We start from the raw sequence: 16,973 nt of genomic DNA on the forward strand, positions 1-16,973 counted from the left end.
GAGGCCAGACACCCTAGCACCAGAAAATCTTATGCAGATAAATGGAAAAGGTTCTGCACCTGGAATCCAGGCTAAGGGAGCCAATACGGCACAGCCCTCCATCCCTGTCATTCTGGACTACTTAGCTGACCTACTACACAGTGGTCTCTCTTTTTCTCCTCTATACAAATTCACGCCTCTGCTATTTTTGCTCATTTTCCCACTGAGCAGCCTCTTTTTTCACACCCTCTGATCAAACAGTTCCTCAGAGGGGCTAACAACTTGAGGCCCCCCAGAAGGGCACCAACACCAACTTGGGACCTTAACTTTGTCCTAGAAAAGCTCACCCTGCCTCCTTTCAAACCAGCTTCTGCAGAGCTAAAATTTCTCTCCTGGAAGACGGCCTTCCTCCTGGCCATCACTTCAGCCAGAAGAGTCTCCGAACTGCAAGCACTCATGGCAGTGGAACCCTTCATCATTTTCCACGCAGACGGGGTATCCCTCAGAACTAATCCATCCTTCATGCCTAAGGTAGTATCCAGTGTGGCTCTCAACCAGTCCGTCGATTTGCCCACCTTCTTTCCTAACCCTCAAAACATGGGGTAAAGGATTCCTCACTCTCTAGATGTGCACAGACAGCTCAGATACTGTCTGGGCAGGACTAATCCCTTCAGAAAATCTGATCAACTGCTGGTTAGCTTTGCTTCAGGGGCAGATGCCATCTCCAAGCAAACCATTTCCAAATGGATAGCGCACTGCATCCATTTCTGCTACAAGCAGCATGGCAAGCCTCCCCCCAAGGGGATTAGGACCCACTCCACCAGTGCAGCCTCCACCTCTGCAGCATTTCTCAGAGGGGTTCCCACCAGGACATCTGTTCACACCTTTGCCAAACATTACCACCTGGCTCTCTTTTCTAAATCCAGGGCAGCCTTTGCCTCTGCAGTCTTGCAGGGCATGCTAGCCAGCCCCTAGCTTCCTTGACTGCCTCCATCCATTTCTCAGCTTTGGGAATCTTCCCAAATGTGATGACTGCAACAGTTTAACGCGGAGAACATAGTACAGTTGTGTACAATTACCATAAATGTAGATGTTTTGAGTGTCTTCACTGTTGCAGTCTTGGTTTCCCTCCCTCCTTTTTCCTTTTGTTACCTTTCTCCCGTGTTGTTCTCCTTTCGATAGAAGAGACATGTTGTTTTTTTTTCTTTTTCCACTGGTGGGGTCCTGCCACCATACCCTTGCTTCCTACTTTGGGGGGCTCCTGACCGGTTAGGGCAAGAAAAACTGATGTAATGGCATCGGATGGCTTCCTTTATACCCCTGACGACCTGACGTCAGTCTTCAAGTGACAGCAACTGACACAAAAATACTAAGTCTCTGGTATTCAGGCCGGCTGAGGGCTACCCCAGCAGGGATAACCCTAATGTGATGACTGCAACAGTGAAGACACTCAAAACATCTGTATTTATGGTAAGTGTACACAACTGTACTTTTTCAAATCCACAACGATAGACCTCTCTGCTTCTCCCAAGCATCATCCGCTCCCTCTTTTTGCACAAGGAATCCATCACGTCTAGCCTGGAGGACAGATGCCTTCTTCTTCTTGTTCTTCTTCCAATGGACAGAGAGGTTCCCGTATGCATGTCCCTTTCTCCCTCTGTTTCCAAGGTTTCTACTCAATGGCTAGAAGGAATCTCCAAAACTCCTTCTTTTGGCACCTTTCTGGCCACGACAGTACTGGTTCTTACTCCAGTTTCACTTATCAAAGGGAAATTTACTGGTGAGTTCCTCCACAGCTATATATCATCACTCCACAGAAAGGGCAGCTCCTTCATTCCAATCTGACATCATTCAGTCTAACTCTCTGGATGATAGGATTTTCATCCCTACAAGAGACATCTTCTCTGAAGAAGTTGCTTGAGTACTACAAGAAGTCAGGAAACCAAACATCAGGAAATCTTACAGAGCCAAGTGGAAGAGATTCTCAGTCTGGTGCCTTGAACACAGACTTCAACCCTTTCTGTCAGATATCCTATCTTGTTGGAAATCCCCACAGTGCTCCAGTACTTGTGTGGCTTATTACATTTGGGGTTGGCCTACTCTTCCATTAAGACTATTAATGCTTGTTTACCTTTGGAGCCCACACTCATGTTCAGGAAAGAGGTTAAGCTTTTTCTGAGTGGGGTATTTACCCCCCCCCCTATGGGACCCTATTTTTTTTTTGAAAAACCTCACTTTACTCCCATTTCAACTGGCTGCTGCTTTGGCTATTTTCAAATTCTGCACCTGGAAAACAGTGCCCCTCTTGGCCCTGAATTCAGCCCACAGAGTAGCAGAAATCCATGCTCTCATGGCTATTTCATCCTTTCTCATGTTCCATAAAGACATGGCAAGTCTTGGAACCAATCGTCCTTTCATGCCAAAAGTGGTTAGTGAGCTAACCATCAGCCAGGTAGTTAATCTGCCTACATTCTTTCCTAATCTCCAAATTAGGGGGAAAAGAATCTTACACTCCTTAGATATTCACAGACAACTGAGGTTTTATTTGGACTAGACTAAGGATATCAGGAAAGCTGATCAGCTTCATCTTCTTTATGGATTCCAGGTTAGGATAACTAGTTTCCAAACAAATATTGCATCTTGGATCTAAAGCGGTTTCCTTCTGCGACACTCACCATGGAGAGACTTTACCCACATGGTCAAAAGTATATTCCGCTCAAGCAGTGGCTTTGTCAGGTGTCTTCTACAGGGGGGTGGAGGTATCAGATCCATTTTAGAAACCGCTACCTGGTCATCTGTCCACACCTTCACAAGACACTGTAACCTATATGCCTTCTTCAGATCCAGGGTTGTGTTTTCCAGACTCTTTTTTTTCTCCTCCTTTTTAAGCCTGCCACCCTTCTCTCTGTGCTGCTCTGGAAATTGCCGATCTGTTATGAATGCTGCAACAGTACTCAGTCAGGACATAGTACAGTTGTGTAAAAACTTACCGTAACAGTAGATGTCCTACTGAGAACGGTTGCAGTATTCCTTCCCTCCCACCTTATCCCCCTTCTATTTTCTCTCCTTTTGGCACAAATAATATAATATGCCTTACACACAACACACACACTACCCCCAGGATATTACAGCTCTTTTAGGGTGAACTTGCTTACCCTTTCATACTAAGCCCCTCCTGGCTGACCAGTCTCCTTCCTTAGTTTTCTGCAGGCCACTGCTGGCTTGCAGATAGTCTGAGGATCTCTCGCATATGTCCATTTCTGTACCCCCATGCCTACCAGCTGAGGTCATCATCCAGACATACACCCTAAGAAGATAAAGCTTTGGTACTTCGGCCAGATGTCAGCGAGCTACAACCCATCTGTTACAAATACTGCAACGTGCTTAGTAGAACATCCACTGTTATGGTAAGTTCTTATACAACTGTCCTTTCTGCAACAATTCCCAGCGCAAATGTATGTATATTGGTGTACACATATCTAGTTAGATTTAGTGCCACTTGCTGAACTGCTGCAATGTCAACACAGTAATGATGACCAACAGATATCAGCACTCTTCTGAGTATCCTCCTGTGCTATTCTCTGGACTCTGTTAATTGGAAGACAGTGTTTTTTTTTTTTTTTTTTCTGGGGTACAAACCTTCCCTGTGCCTCCCACACCCTGCTAATTAATTATTTATTCCAAATTTGTGATCACATAGTCCCCGCATATGGGTATATTTCCCACCCCTAGGAATTGTCTGGTTCATAGATCTCACACAGCTGTTGCTCATTGAGGATGATTTTAATTTAAATTTACTGCAAGCAGATAAGCCACATGGATTTATATCTATATACATATAAAGTTAGTTTTAGTTTGTGCAGTTTTCAATCATTTTAGATTTACTTTAAAATTATCACTTTATTTGTTTGCTCTCTTAAGCATTTGATTCATTCTAAAATTGTTTTTTTTCATTCACCCTTTTGATTGATCGATATATCATGAGACAGTCATATATATTCTAGGACTGTTCATTTTTGAACTTTTCTACATAGAAGGTTTTATAAAAAAAAAAAAAAAAGAACATTTGAAACATTCCCATACTCATGAGATAGGAAGTGAGTGTAACCTAGATAGGAAGTGAGAGTAATCTATCGAAAAGAAAATTTCTAACTAGTAAAAATCACCAAGAAAAAAATTTTCCTTGCATGTTGTTGTTTTTTTTTTTTTTTTCACAATGCCTTCCACAACTTGCTGTTGAGAAATCTAAGTCATTTGAAACTGGTAAAGAATATTTCACCTTCCATAAAGAACATACAAGACCACTGCTCTGTTTAGCTATGAAATGTATTGCTTCCATTAATTATTATTTTTTTTAATTTTGAAAGATGGGTTAAGGAATTGTGTAATTCTGCTGTTCATTTCAGCTTTGCTGTGTTATCAGTTATATTTTCACTGTGAAGTGGTTCCATAAAAGATTTTGTTGGGGCTTTATCTCAGGAGTGCCTATCATCAGTACTGAAAGCCCTTTGTCTTGTTTGTAGAAGCTGATAGTTTATTTTCTAACTGGCCATGTTTTTGGATTACTGAAATGTTCTGGCCCATCCAGCACGTTTGCTATAGTGTTTTAATGCACCTGAAGCCATTCCCTCATCTGTGTTCCTGTTCTTCCCTGTGTTTTATAATCATTTCTTTGCTTTCACTTAGTCTGGGTCAGGGTTTTAGATAGCCCATTTACCCTTCTGCCTAGAAGTTCTGCTTTTGTGTTGTATTCTTGCTTTGCATGACTTTATTGCGGTTGTTATCCTTCTCATTTTGACATGTCTACATCTTCACCTGTTCTCTGTTCCTTGAGTCTGTTACAAATACTGAGTGAACAGAGTTCTGCTTGGCTTGCAGGCTGATTGCCACTGTAGTAGTAGTAACATTTCTGATATACTTAACATTTTGAATATTTTAGACTGTTAAGTCGCAAAAGTTATATCTGAATTGCTTGCTTTCTCCGTCTTTTTCTTTTGTTCATTACAGAGCTGTGCTTCCTCTGTTGTACTCTTTTTAGACTGGAAAAAGGTCCTTGTGTTCTAGCTAGATTGCTCCAAGTCACTAGTGAGTGCCAGACCACCACTATAAAAATGGACATGGCATGCGTAAACCTGTAGGGTTGTTACAGAATGCAAATGCATAAATAGGAAAGATTTTTTTTTTAAGATGGCAACATGAAAGCTATAATTTTGTTTGAATTTTGAATACGAAATTTAATGCTACACAACCTCCGAATTAACTTGGGAAGTTTGTAAAATTAATAGATTTGCCCACAGTATTCTTTCCTTTTTGATATTTATGTGCAGCAGAATGCGAACATTTATTTGTCTTTTTATGTAAATGATTTTTGGCTTCATTACTTGTACATGTAAGTAATTTTCAGTTTGGGTTACTTTTCTTTTGTCTTGGCTACTTCAGTCAGTACGCCAAAGATAATTAGTAGCTCCTGTTGTACACTTGGTAGTTAAACATGCACACGTTCTTAGTAATCTCTGTAACATTCAGTTTGTTTATTCCTCCTAGTACTTATTCTTGTGTATGTGACTTTGTTTGCAGCAAAGGTATTATTCATCCGGAGGCAGGCGAGGCTTTCTAGCTGAATTTTTTAATAACATCAAGCAAGAACTGGCTAAAAATAAGGAAATGAAAGACAGCATCAAGAAATTCAGAGAAGAGGCTAAGAAACTGGAGGAATCTGATGCCTTGCAGCAAGCTAGGAAAAAATACGTAAGTAATGTGCTGCCATCTTATCTGGTTTGTGTGTATGACTGAAGTAATTTAATGTATGTTGTCATATAGTCAGAACTGCTCTGCTTAGTTTTTGGAATTTCACTGTAGAAAGTTGGTGTGTGTTTGTGGCTGATACTGTCTGTATTTCCTTGCATGTTTTTTTTACCCCTTATCTGAGTACCCTGGAGATATTTTAATTTCTTGGGTTGGCTGTAAAGAATTCCACCTGAATTCATGATGCTGAAAGCTACTACTCTTCAAACTGTGGCTGTTGCCTTCATCCCCATTGTAGAGCTTAGTCAGTATGGTTCCCCGTATCCCTGGGACGCAGATACAGAGCAGGTCACGTTGTTTAAGGACATGGTTAGTTCAGTGAGAATTCAGGACTTCATTATTTTGTAGGATGAGGTACTACTGACTAACCTGGATATTTCTGTTAAATGTATTAAAAAAAAAAAAAGTGGCACTGACTCAGTGGGCAGTCATATTGCATGGATATCTTGAAGTACTGTTTAGAATGGTCATTCTTTACAACCAAAGCCCCCTTTTTTTATACTTGTTGATAGCTATATATTCTTGAGAAAAGTTAATGTTCAGCACAGCTACTAGTCAAGTGTTATTGTTCATTACTTAGACAAACCGATACCACACAAGACAGTTTGAGAGACATGCATAAGTAATTCTGAGAACAGTTTCTTCCTCCAGGTTACTCTGGCAATGTAGCAAATATTTTACAGCAGTGAAACCAGTACATGTAAATTTAAAACTTCATTTTTATTGTAGAGTTTATCAAGTACGTATTGTACAGGTCACCCTGTTGTGACCCAAGAAACCCATAACTTTTACTTCAACTTGTTGGCCCTCAGCATTCAACCTAATATCATATTCATGGGCGATTTCCAGCTACCCCACTATAAACTTGGAATACTTACATGACCCCAAACTTACAGGCCCAGAGATTCCTGGGCTTTGTAAACATAAACGCTTTGAACCATATAGTCCATACGCCCACTGAAGGTGAAACATAACTGACCTGGTGCTCACAAAACGTTTAATAGGACATGTTGGAAGGACAGGCGTGTGTCTCAGATTTCCCCTTCTCTGGAACAGCCTCCCAGTCTATGTGAAGCAGAGCTCTTCTCTAACCCTATTCAAGAGAAACTTGGACCAGTGAATAGGTAATCGGAAATACGCCCTTTGTCTAGCACCTGTGTCTCTAAAGGAGACATTGCATTCGCAAGGGAACATGAATTCAACACTTCGAAATTTACTGTCCTAACAAAGTGAAGCGTATTCGGAGAAGAAACTACATCCCATGTGCAGGCAATTGCAGTTCAGTTCTGCAACCAAACCATGACCTTCCTCTTGTCTTCACGTCACACAGATGATGTTCTTCGTCTTCCATTGCTGCAGTCCTGACTATTGGGTATAGTCCGCATCCCAGTCGGCCCGAATACCAGAGTATAAGGCTGACGTCGGTCAGGGCGCATTAGACTGACGTCAGTACGTCAGGGTACTAATGCGCATGACCGACGTCATATCCTCAGTCTTTTTTGCCGCATGGTCCGATGCAGAAGCAGTTTTGCGAGTGCAGGTTGGCGTACTGAAATATTTCGAAACCGGAGTTTCAGACCGAAACAGAGTTGGCTAAGTACCCGTTGGGGAACATTTTGGTTTTTCTTGCCTCAGTATTTTACCGGATGTCAGAAAAAGTGAATAACTGTATTTCTTGTGGGAAACAGATACCTCATAGGGATTATCATACCTTGTGTATACCTTGTTTAGGGCCTGAGCACGACGTTGTTGGTTGCCGCTCTTGTGCTAGGTTTAACAAACGCACTATTAAGAGGAGGTTAGACTGTGCCAGGTTAGTGTTTGGGAAGCGTTGCAATTATAAAATGCCGTCGGATGCTCCGGCGCCGCCTCCAAGAAGCGCAAGGATAAAACAGTGAAGCCTAGGGTTGAGGAACCGGCAGTCCCGGACATCGGTTCTTTGGAAGGCTCAGTGGAGCCGGAGGTTTTGCCAGGAGTTTCCATGGAGTCCCAGGCAGAAACTATACTCTTACAGGATGTGCCTTCTCAGGAGGTAGGCCAGGCTGAGGGGGCTTCTCAGGTGACTGTTCTTCCCTCTCTTCCCAAGGTAGTTAGGGCCTCTCCTTCTGTTGCCAAAACTTCTATGAGAGGTAGGCCTACTTCAGCTTCAGTGGGGGCTTCTCCTACCATTTCAGGTTCTGTACCTAAGAAACATATGCTTAAGATGGCAGAAGATTTGATTACTATGATTAGGGGTTCTATGCCCCCGCCTGATAAGAGGCCTAGGGTGGAGTCTGAGTTTGAGAGTTTTGAACAGGGTTCTGAGGCTTCAGAATCTTCTGTGGAAGATTTGCAGGAGTATCCTACCTATTCTGATTCTGATGTGGATGATTCCACTCCTACAGCGTCTCCACCTGAGGATTTCTCATTTTCAGAGACTTTGCATTCCATGAGGGAGCACTTTAAATGGGAAGGCCAGGATTACTCTGACTCCAGGAAAAGGCTTAGGGAGTTCTTGTTCTTACCTCAGCATAGGCCTTTAGCTATTCCTCCTGTGTTGAATGTGGTGGAAGATGTTTTGCAGAGGCTTCCCTGAACCCTGATTCTTTGCCTCCTGCTCCTGTTAAGCCTGATAGGTATTATAGGGTGCCCGAAGCTCATAAATATTTGTTTAAGAGTCCTAGGGCGGACCCAGAAACTATTTCCCAGGGGCCTAAGGGTGTAAAAGCTTCTGTGGTTAAAAATCCTGTCCCCACTGATAAAGAGGCGAGGGCTTTGGATAGGTGGGGTAAGAAAGTGTATACTTCTTCCACTCTAGCCATGAGAGCTTTGAATTGTCAGTTTCACATGTTAAAATATCAGAATTACCTTCTTTCACAATTGAAATCTAAGGTGGATGCTTTGGCGGAAGGTATTGAGTGTAAAGAGTTGCTGGATTTGGTTCATGTGTCCGAACAAGTGGGTAAGCATTCTTTGCAATGTGGTTTTGATGCTGTACAGGCCTCCTCGAGGGTGGCTGCTACCAGCTCTGTTCTTCGCAGGCATGCCTGGTTGAAGGATCAGAATTTAGCTGAGCATGTTAAGACAAGGATTTTGGATGCTCCTTTACAGTCTGATGTGTTGTTTGGTTCGCCTGTGGAAGCTGTTTTAAAGAAAATGGAGGACAAAGCTAAATCTATGCAAACTGTTAAAGATTTTTTGCAGGTGCAGCCACCGAAGTTTAGTAGAAATTGGCCTGCTAAGGGGTGGACATATCCTGCTTATGATTCTCAGTCTAGGGGTAGGTCTAGACGTGGTAGGGGCAGGGCTCAAAGTTCTTTTAGGCCTAGAACAGGGAGTTCTCCTGCTCAGACTTCTGGTGAGGGCAGGGGTCAGTCCTTTCGTAAACAGACCCAATGACCTGTTTCTTCAGCTGCCAGCAGATTCTCGTCTGGCAGCTCCTTTGGGGGGAAGACTGTCTCTTTTCAAAGAAAATTGGGATTTAATTACTCAAGACAAATGGGTGTTGGATATCATTCACCACGGTTACAGATTTTATTTCCATACAATGCCCCCTTTCAAAGGCATGCCAGACGTTCCTCCTCTACAAAGAAAAGAGGCTCACAAGCAAGTTTTACAGTTACTCCACATAGGGGCTGTTCAGCCAGTCCCTGTGTCAGAGAAGGGCCTAGGATTTTATTCTCGCCTGTTCCTTGTACCAAAGAAGGGGAACACGTGGAGACCAATTTTGGATTTATCTCTCCTCAACACGTTTTTGGACATTCCCAAGTTCAAGATGTTGACGTTACAACAACTTTTACCTCTGCTGGGCAAAGATCACTGGATGGTAACTTTAGATCTCAAGGAAGCTTACCTTCATGTGCCTATAAGGCTAAGTTGCAGAAAGTTTCTGCGGTTTCGAACTGGAAATTCTCATTATCAGTTCTCTGCATTGCCCTTTGGCTTATCTACTGCGCCCAGAGTATTCACAAAGGTGCTGGCTCCAGTGATAGCTTACTTCAGGCTTCAAGGAATTCAAATCTATCCTTACTTGGACGACTGCCTGATTCTGGCTCAAGAAAAGGAAGACCTTCTACAGCATCTGGAATATGTTATAGCAGTGCTAAGATGCCTAGGGTATTCTGTGAACGAAATAAAGTCCAGTCTAGTACCCTCTCAAGACATGTGCTTTCTGGGTGTAAGACTGAATACAGCAGCCCAGATGGCCTTTTTAACCCCGGACAAACAAAAGAGTCTGTCACTATACTTCCATCAACTATCTCATCAGTCCGTGCTGACTGCAAGGACAGTCCTTCAAGCATTAGGGTTCATGGCATCTTGTATTCTGGTGCTTCCCAATGCCAAACTGCATATGAGGAAGCTACAATGGTATCTCAAAAATGTATGGACACAGCACTGCCAGGATTTGGACACTGTCATTCAAATAATACCTTGCATTCAAAAGGAATTTTTGTGGTGGGCTCAGGAATGTCACCTAAACAAGGGACTCTCTGTGACCCGGCCAGAGGCAAGTCAGATTCTAACGACAGATGCCTCGGACATTGCTTGGGGAGCTCATCTGAATGGAAAGTGGATACAAGACAAGTGGCCTGCCAGACTACAGCATCTACATATCAACATGAAGGAGATGTTAGCAGTCCAGTTTGCATTAATGGCTTTCAGGGAGTTACTTCTTCCAGGGCAGGTGTTGATTCTAACAGACAACACAACTGTCATGTGGTACATCAACAAGCAAGGGGGAACACATTCTTATCCTCTATGCAGGCAAGCAATGATTTTATGGGAGACTGCGCTAAGCTTGCAACTAACTCTTCAGGCAAGGTTTCTGCCAGGAGCACAGAACTCCTTAGCAGATGTGTTAAGCAGACAAATCATGGATCCCCACGAGTGGAAACTGGATCTTCATGTATTTCAGAAACTGACAGTGTCATGGGGAACTCCAGACATAGATCTGTTCGCTTCTCCACTAAACCACCAGCTGCCAAAGTATTGCACAAAGGGGTTTCATCACACAGCTTGGAAAGTGGATGCTCTGTCTTTCAGTTGGAAAAACCTTCATGTGTATGCCTTTCCACCTCTACCGCTTCTTCCAAAGGTACTATTAAAGGTCAGACAAGACAGGCCAAGGATGATTTTGATAGCTCCAGATTGGCCTCGGCAACACTGGTACCCACTTCTAAGGAGTCTGGTAAAGAAGCCTCCATGGCCTTTACCTCTGATTCCTCATCTGTTATCTCAGAAGGACGGTCATCTGCTCAATGTCAAGCTTCAATCTCTTCATCTCACAGCCTGGCATATTCTGTGTTGAAACACAGCAGGTCTCAACTTCCTCAACAAGTTTTAAATGTGATTATGGAAGCTAGAAGGCCTAGTACTAGGAGAGTGTCATGAAAAATGGAAGAGATTTTTATTTTGGAGTACAGCAAAGAATTTGGAGATTTCAGAGCCTAATTTGAGTGTGGCTCTACAATATCTTACTGAATTATTGGACAAAGGTTTGTCCTTCTCTTCCATAAAGATTCATGCTGCAGCAATTTCAGCTCACTATGATTGTGACCCACCTTTGTTTTCGCATCCTTTGTTCAAGCAGTTTCTTAGAGGGGCAAAGAATATAAGACCCCCGTAGAGCTGCTACTCCTGCTTGGGATCTCAATTTTGTGTTGGAAAAACTTACTCTACAACCTTTTGAGCCTGCAGCTACTGCTGAATTGAAATATTTGTCATGGAAGACTGCTTTTCTGTTGGCTATTACTTCTGCAAGAAGGGTGTCTGAGTTGCAGGCCCTTATGGCAGTAGAGCCCTTTTGATTTTCCATAAGGACAGGGTATCATTACGCACTAATCCTTCCTTTATGCCTAAGGTGGTTTCTAGTGTGGCTTTAAACCAAACTATTCATTTGCCTACGTTTTTGCAGATCCTCAAAATAAAGGGAAAAGATTTTGCACACTTTAGATGTACACAGGCAATTGCGTTATTATTTGAGCAGGACTAAGAATTTTAGGCAGTCTCAGCAGTTACTTGTTTCTTTTGCTTTGAGTTCACAGGGCAAGCCTGTGTCAAAACAAACTATTTCTAGGTGGATTGGCTTTTGCATTGCATTTTGTTATTCCCATCATGGCAAGGAGATTCCAGCTGGGATTAGGCCTCATTCCACTAGGGCTACTGCCACTTCAACAGCATTTCTAAGGGGGGTGGCAACTAAGGATATTCTGGAAGCAGCTACTTGGAGTTCAGTGCATACTTTCTCTAGGCATTATCACCTTCCTATATACTCTAAGTCTAGGGCTGGTTTTGCCACAGCTGTTTTACAAGGCATGTTGTCAGCTCCTGCTACTTTATAATTTGCCAGCCTCCCTTACCTCTGCTTTGGGATTCTACCCAATAGTCAGGACTGCAGCAATGGAAGGCGAAGAACATAGTACAGTTTTGTACCTACCATAAATGTAGATGTTCGAGGATTCCATTGTCTTTACTCCTGCTTACCCTCCTTCCCTCTCTGTTGAGGGGTGGTTGTGTAGGTGAGTTTACATGCTTATCTTTTGTATATATATATAGATTGTGGTATATATTATACATGTTTTGGTGCAGGTTGTTTTGGGATTTCTCTTTTTGGATCTTCTGACATCTGGGGCAAGAAAAGACTGAGGATATGGCGTCGGTCATGCGCATTAGTACCCTGACGTGACTGGCGTCAGTCTAATGCGCCCTGACCGACGTCAGCCTTATACTCTGGTATTCGGGCCGACTGGGACGCGGACTATACCCAATAGTCAGGACTGCAGCAATGGAATCCTCGAACATCTACATTTATGGTAGGTACAAAACTGTACTTTTCCTCCATTCTCTAATGATGAATTTCACAAAAGCTCTCCACAACTTAGTCATACCAGGAATCCACATAATGGCAGGGGGAAACTGACAAGGCAAGGTCAGTACCACCTCTTCACTGACTGTCAGATTTTATAAACTTTGCATGTTTTTGATGGATCATGTTCACCACTTTCCATGTGCTGAAACACCCAGACAAGCTGATTATCAGCCAGGCAGCAGCACTAGTAACTACAAAAGTAGACGTAGTAATGGAATGAATAGCGTAGTATAGTATGGTGGTAGCGGTGGTCTGCACAGAAGGTCACAAAGACAATGTCAGGAATGAATAGTATTACTGGTAGGGGTAGTCTGCACAGAAGGTCACAAAAACATTAATGTCAGGAGTGAATAGTATTACCGGTAGCGATGGTCTGCGCAGAAGGCCACAAAGACATTATTACTGGTAGGGGTGGTCTTGCACACAAGGTCACAAAGACAATGTCAGGAATGAATAGTATTACTGGTAGGGGTAGTCTGCACAGAAGGTCACAAAAACATTAATGTCAGGAGTGAATAGTATTACCGGTAGCGATGGTCTGCGCAGAAGGCCACAAAGACGTTCATGTCAGGAATTAATAGTGTTACTGGTAGGGGTAGTCTGCACAGAAGGTCACAAAAACATTAATGTCAGGAGTGAATAGTATTACCGGTAGCGATGGTCTGCGCAGAAGGCCACAAAGACGTTCATGCCAGGAATTAATAGTATTACTGGTAGCAGTGGTCTGCACAGAAGGCCACAAATACATTATTGCTGGTAGCAGTGGTCTGCACAGAAGGCCACAAAGACATTATTACTGGTAGGGGTGGTCTGCACAGAAGGTCACAAAAACATTAATGTCAGGAATGAATAGTATTACTGGTAGCGATGGTCGGCACAGAAGGCCACAAAGACGTTAATGTCAGGAATTAATATTACTGGTAGCGGTGGTCTGCACAGAAGGTCACAAAGATATTAATGTCAAAATGTTTTTCTGCTTGTTACTGGGCTTAAATTGATCTGAGGGATGATGGTGGTGATGAAGATTATGAATAATGATGGTGATGGTGGTGATAAAGTTGGCAGTGATGGTGATGATAGTAGTGGTGATGATAATAATCATGGTGATGGTGGTGATGATGATAATGATGATAATGATGGTGGTGGTGATCTATGTTAATAGAATGACTTGGCTCCACGTATCCGGTTTAGACAATTCAGACTTTAGAGGAACAGCAGTAGTAATAATAACAACAGCAGCGATGGCAGCTAGATAGGTCGGTCGCTGGTAATTCAAAGATGAACCGAAAAAGAAAAACTAAACTAAGGTAAACACAATGACTGTATCAACAAAAAATGATAAAATACAACAGGGCAGCTAGACGTGTAGAAAAATAAAAACTAAAGCAAAGAACAGACACTTGGTGTAGGCAAATGTCACCATTTAACTATCCAAGTCCCCAAATACAAGTAGGCTGTACTTAGACTATAGCTATTGCTGAAATGTCATGATTTTTTTAAACACATGCAGATGGCACACACATTGATAAACAGAAGCTACACAGTTAGTGGAATACCTGACTATTGTATCTATCCTTAAAACTCAGAAAATAAACCAGAGCTGTTTCTTCCCTGATTGTTTTAATTCTTGTGCAAAGTTTTTGACGACACACTTTTTTTTTGTTAATAATGATAATGCCCATTTGTTAACCAGGTAGGCCCACTAAGTATTTAGTCCCTTTTCAGGGGTGACCTGAGAACAATGCCTGGTTAAGTCACTTACTCATGGTCACAAATTATGCAGATGAGCGCTGAGGGAATCAAACCCTGTTCCACTACAGTAACATTTTGTTAATTGCACGAGCTTTTACCTTAAAAGGTGACAAGTTTGGTTATTGTAAAACACTACAACCAGGCTACTTTAAAATAAATGAGTTTTTATTAATTTCATTACTGCGGTGGTGGTGCTGCGGTAGCATTGTCGCCTCACAGTTAGACATTGCCCGTTCGATTCTCAGTTAGAGCATCTTCTGTGTAGCGTCATGCGTGAATGGGCGTTCCTTCGTTGAAGGTTGTGCATTAGGCCCGGCAAGCCAGTACGTAAAAATCTACTGCCAATCATTAGCAGACTGGAGTTCCGCTGTGGCGACCCCTAACCGGGAAAAGATGAAAGAAGTCCTGATACATTATTTATTTAGCTATATGGAATCTTAAAACATGGGGCAGGTGATGAGGCAGTTCAGAATCAGGTTTTCACAGCATTTTTTGCTGAAATCAAGACGAGTCCAATTTGTACAAATGCTTTAATTCTTTCCCTAATGTTGGAGCCTGCATTGAGTTGTACTGTAGACCACTTAAGGATGAAATGTTGAATTCTGTTTGGTTGAACACTGTAAAGCTGTAAGGGTGGACATGGGTAGTAAAATTTGAAGCATAAATTGAGAATTTTTTTTAGATCTGATACTCTAAAATAATTTGAGCAACAGAAAATATTTTTATTTATAATGTTTGAGTTTACCCAGAAATAAGATGACGATTAACGTTTAATGCAGATTCTTCTTCTTGAAAGAAAGCCACAATAAACAAACATTTGTCAATGTCACATGTTGGCTTACAGGGCCTTGGTAATTTCGTTTTAAAATGCAGCGAGACAGGTTGCTTTGAGCAGTATGCAGTATTAACATTTTGAACGGATCATTTATTTTTTGTGGAATTAGGCATGTGTCAAAAAAGTAAATTGTCTTGAATGCATTGATATCTTGACTAGTAAGTTGGAAAACAGATTTCCAAGTGGAGGAATGGCATAGCCGAGGATACACCATTTTAAAATGTACTTAGACGCCAACATTTTACACTGGACTGTTTCATTTAGCAAACAGCCATTTTAATTTGCAAGCAACTTCTTGTAAAAAAATGTATTTGGTAAGCCTTTTTCTCTAGGGTGACTGAAGGGTTTTCTCCTTCATTACCATTTGCTTTTCCTGCTCTTCACCACCTACTGCTTTGTTTCCCTCTCAGTTTTTATAGTTCATCTCTCCTTTATTTCCGTTTTTCTTCTTGTCAACCTTCTCGGCATCATAGACTCTCCAGCTAACAATTTCCAGTAGTTTGCAGACTATTTATTTATTTATTTTTTTAACAAAATGAACTTTCATTAACTATCTAACAAGCAAGATGGATTACTATTAGTGTAATCCTCATTTATGGTGTGTTCATTTATATTAATGGAGTAATCTGTCTAAATTAACCCTAAATGAAAGAAAATAAACAGCATCACCCCAGCCTTTATTAGCAGTTACAAACCTCAGTATCTACACCAGCATTCCTTTACTCAGATCCATCTAAGCTTTCCCCAAAAAATGAGAGGTTAACTATATACAGATCCCAAAACGAGAGGGTAATTTACAAATACCATTGATGTCCTTCAAGGATGCATCTGCAGTCATCACATATGGGTTGTCCTGCCTCAGGCAGCCCTTCGGTCGGCCGGATTCCAAAGTCTGGGTCTGGCCTCGGCTGATGTCACACTTTCCCCGACATCAGAGCATCTGGGGTATAAAAGCATCAGCCGACGCCATCTTCCTCAGTCTTTCTTGCAGCGTGGTGCCCGAAGCAGAAGCAGTTCGCAAGTGCCGGTTGGTCAGCTCCTGTGATTCAGATACCGAAGACTTCGAAAAAGCTAAGTACCCCGTTGGGGACTCTTTCTTGCCTCAGCCGATGTCCGATAAAGTTAATAATTGTTTAACCTGTGGGAAACAAATACCTCATAAGATTTCCACTCTTACTGCCTCCCCTGCCTAGGCCCAGACCATGACGTCTCAGCCTGTTCAGCCTGTGCTTCCTTCAACCAACGAACTCTTAGACGTCGGTCGGAGTTTGCAGAGGAATTTTTTGGGGCTAGTTTTGCTTATAAAATGCCGTCGGAGACTCCGACTTCGCATTTAGTCAAAAAACGGAAGGACAAGGACCGACACACGCGGGCCGCGGTTTTGGCTGAAACCTCGGTCAGGCCTACTGCGAGTGTCTCGGTCTCGGCTGAAACCTAGTCCTTGGCTCTTCCTACTATCGAAACCACGCAACCGACTACCTCGGCCCTGGAGGCCCCGGCAGAGTCGGTCATTGAATTACCTTGTGAAACCGGTGTCCAGGAATCTTCCGACACCATTACTGTAGATAAGTCTACTCCTGCACGTGGTGCAGCCAGACCCCCTGCTTCCATGTCCATTAAGGCTTTCTCTAGGGCTAAGGCTGCTAAATTTTCTAAGGATTTGCCTCCCAAAGTTTCCTCTCAGAGACCTTCTTCTAGCTCTCAGATTCTTACCCTAGCAGAGGATCTGATTTCATTAATTAGAGGCTCCCAACC

At 42.5% G+C, this 16,973-nt stretch overlaps 1 protein-coding gene across 1 annotated transcript in view; it reads left to right on the forward strand.

Moving 5' to 3' along the window:
• Positions 1-16,973, forward strand: part of TIMM44 (translocase of inner mitochondrial membrane 44) — a 1,268,345-nt gene that overhangs the window by 90,574 nt on the left and 1,160,798 nt on the right. Inside the window, exon 3 of the mRNA XM_044090681.1 lies at positions 5,557-5,727. Within this exon, the coding sequence (XP_043946616.1) occupies positions 5,557-5,727 (171 nt within the window). The remainder of the gene's footprint in view (positions 1-5,556; positions 5,728-16,973) is intronic.

The sequence above is a fragment of the Protopterus annectens genome, chromosome 13.part0 (assembly GCF_019279795.1).
Source record: "Protopterus annectens isolate FY-2018-M chromosome 13.part0, PAN1.0, whole genome shotgun sequence".
In the NCBI taxonomy this organism is placed as follows: Eukaryota; Metazoa; Chordata; order Ceratodontiformes; family Protopteridae; genus Protopterus; species Protopterus annectens.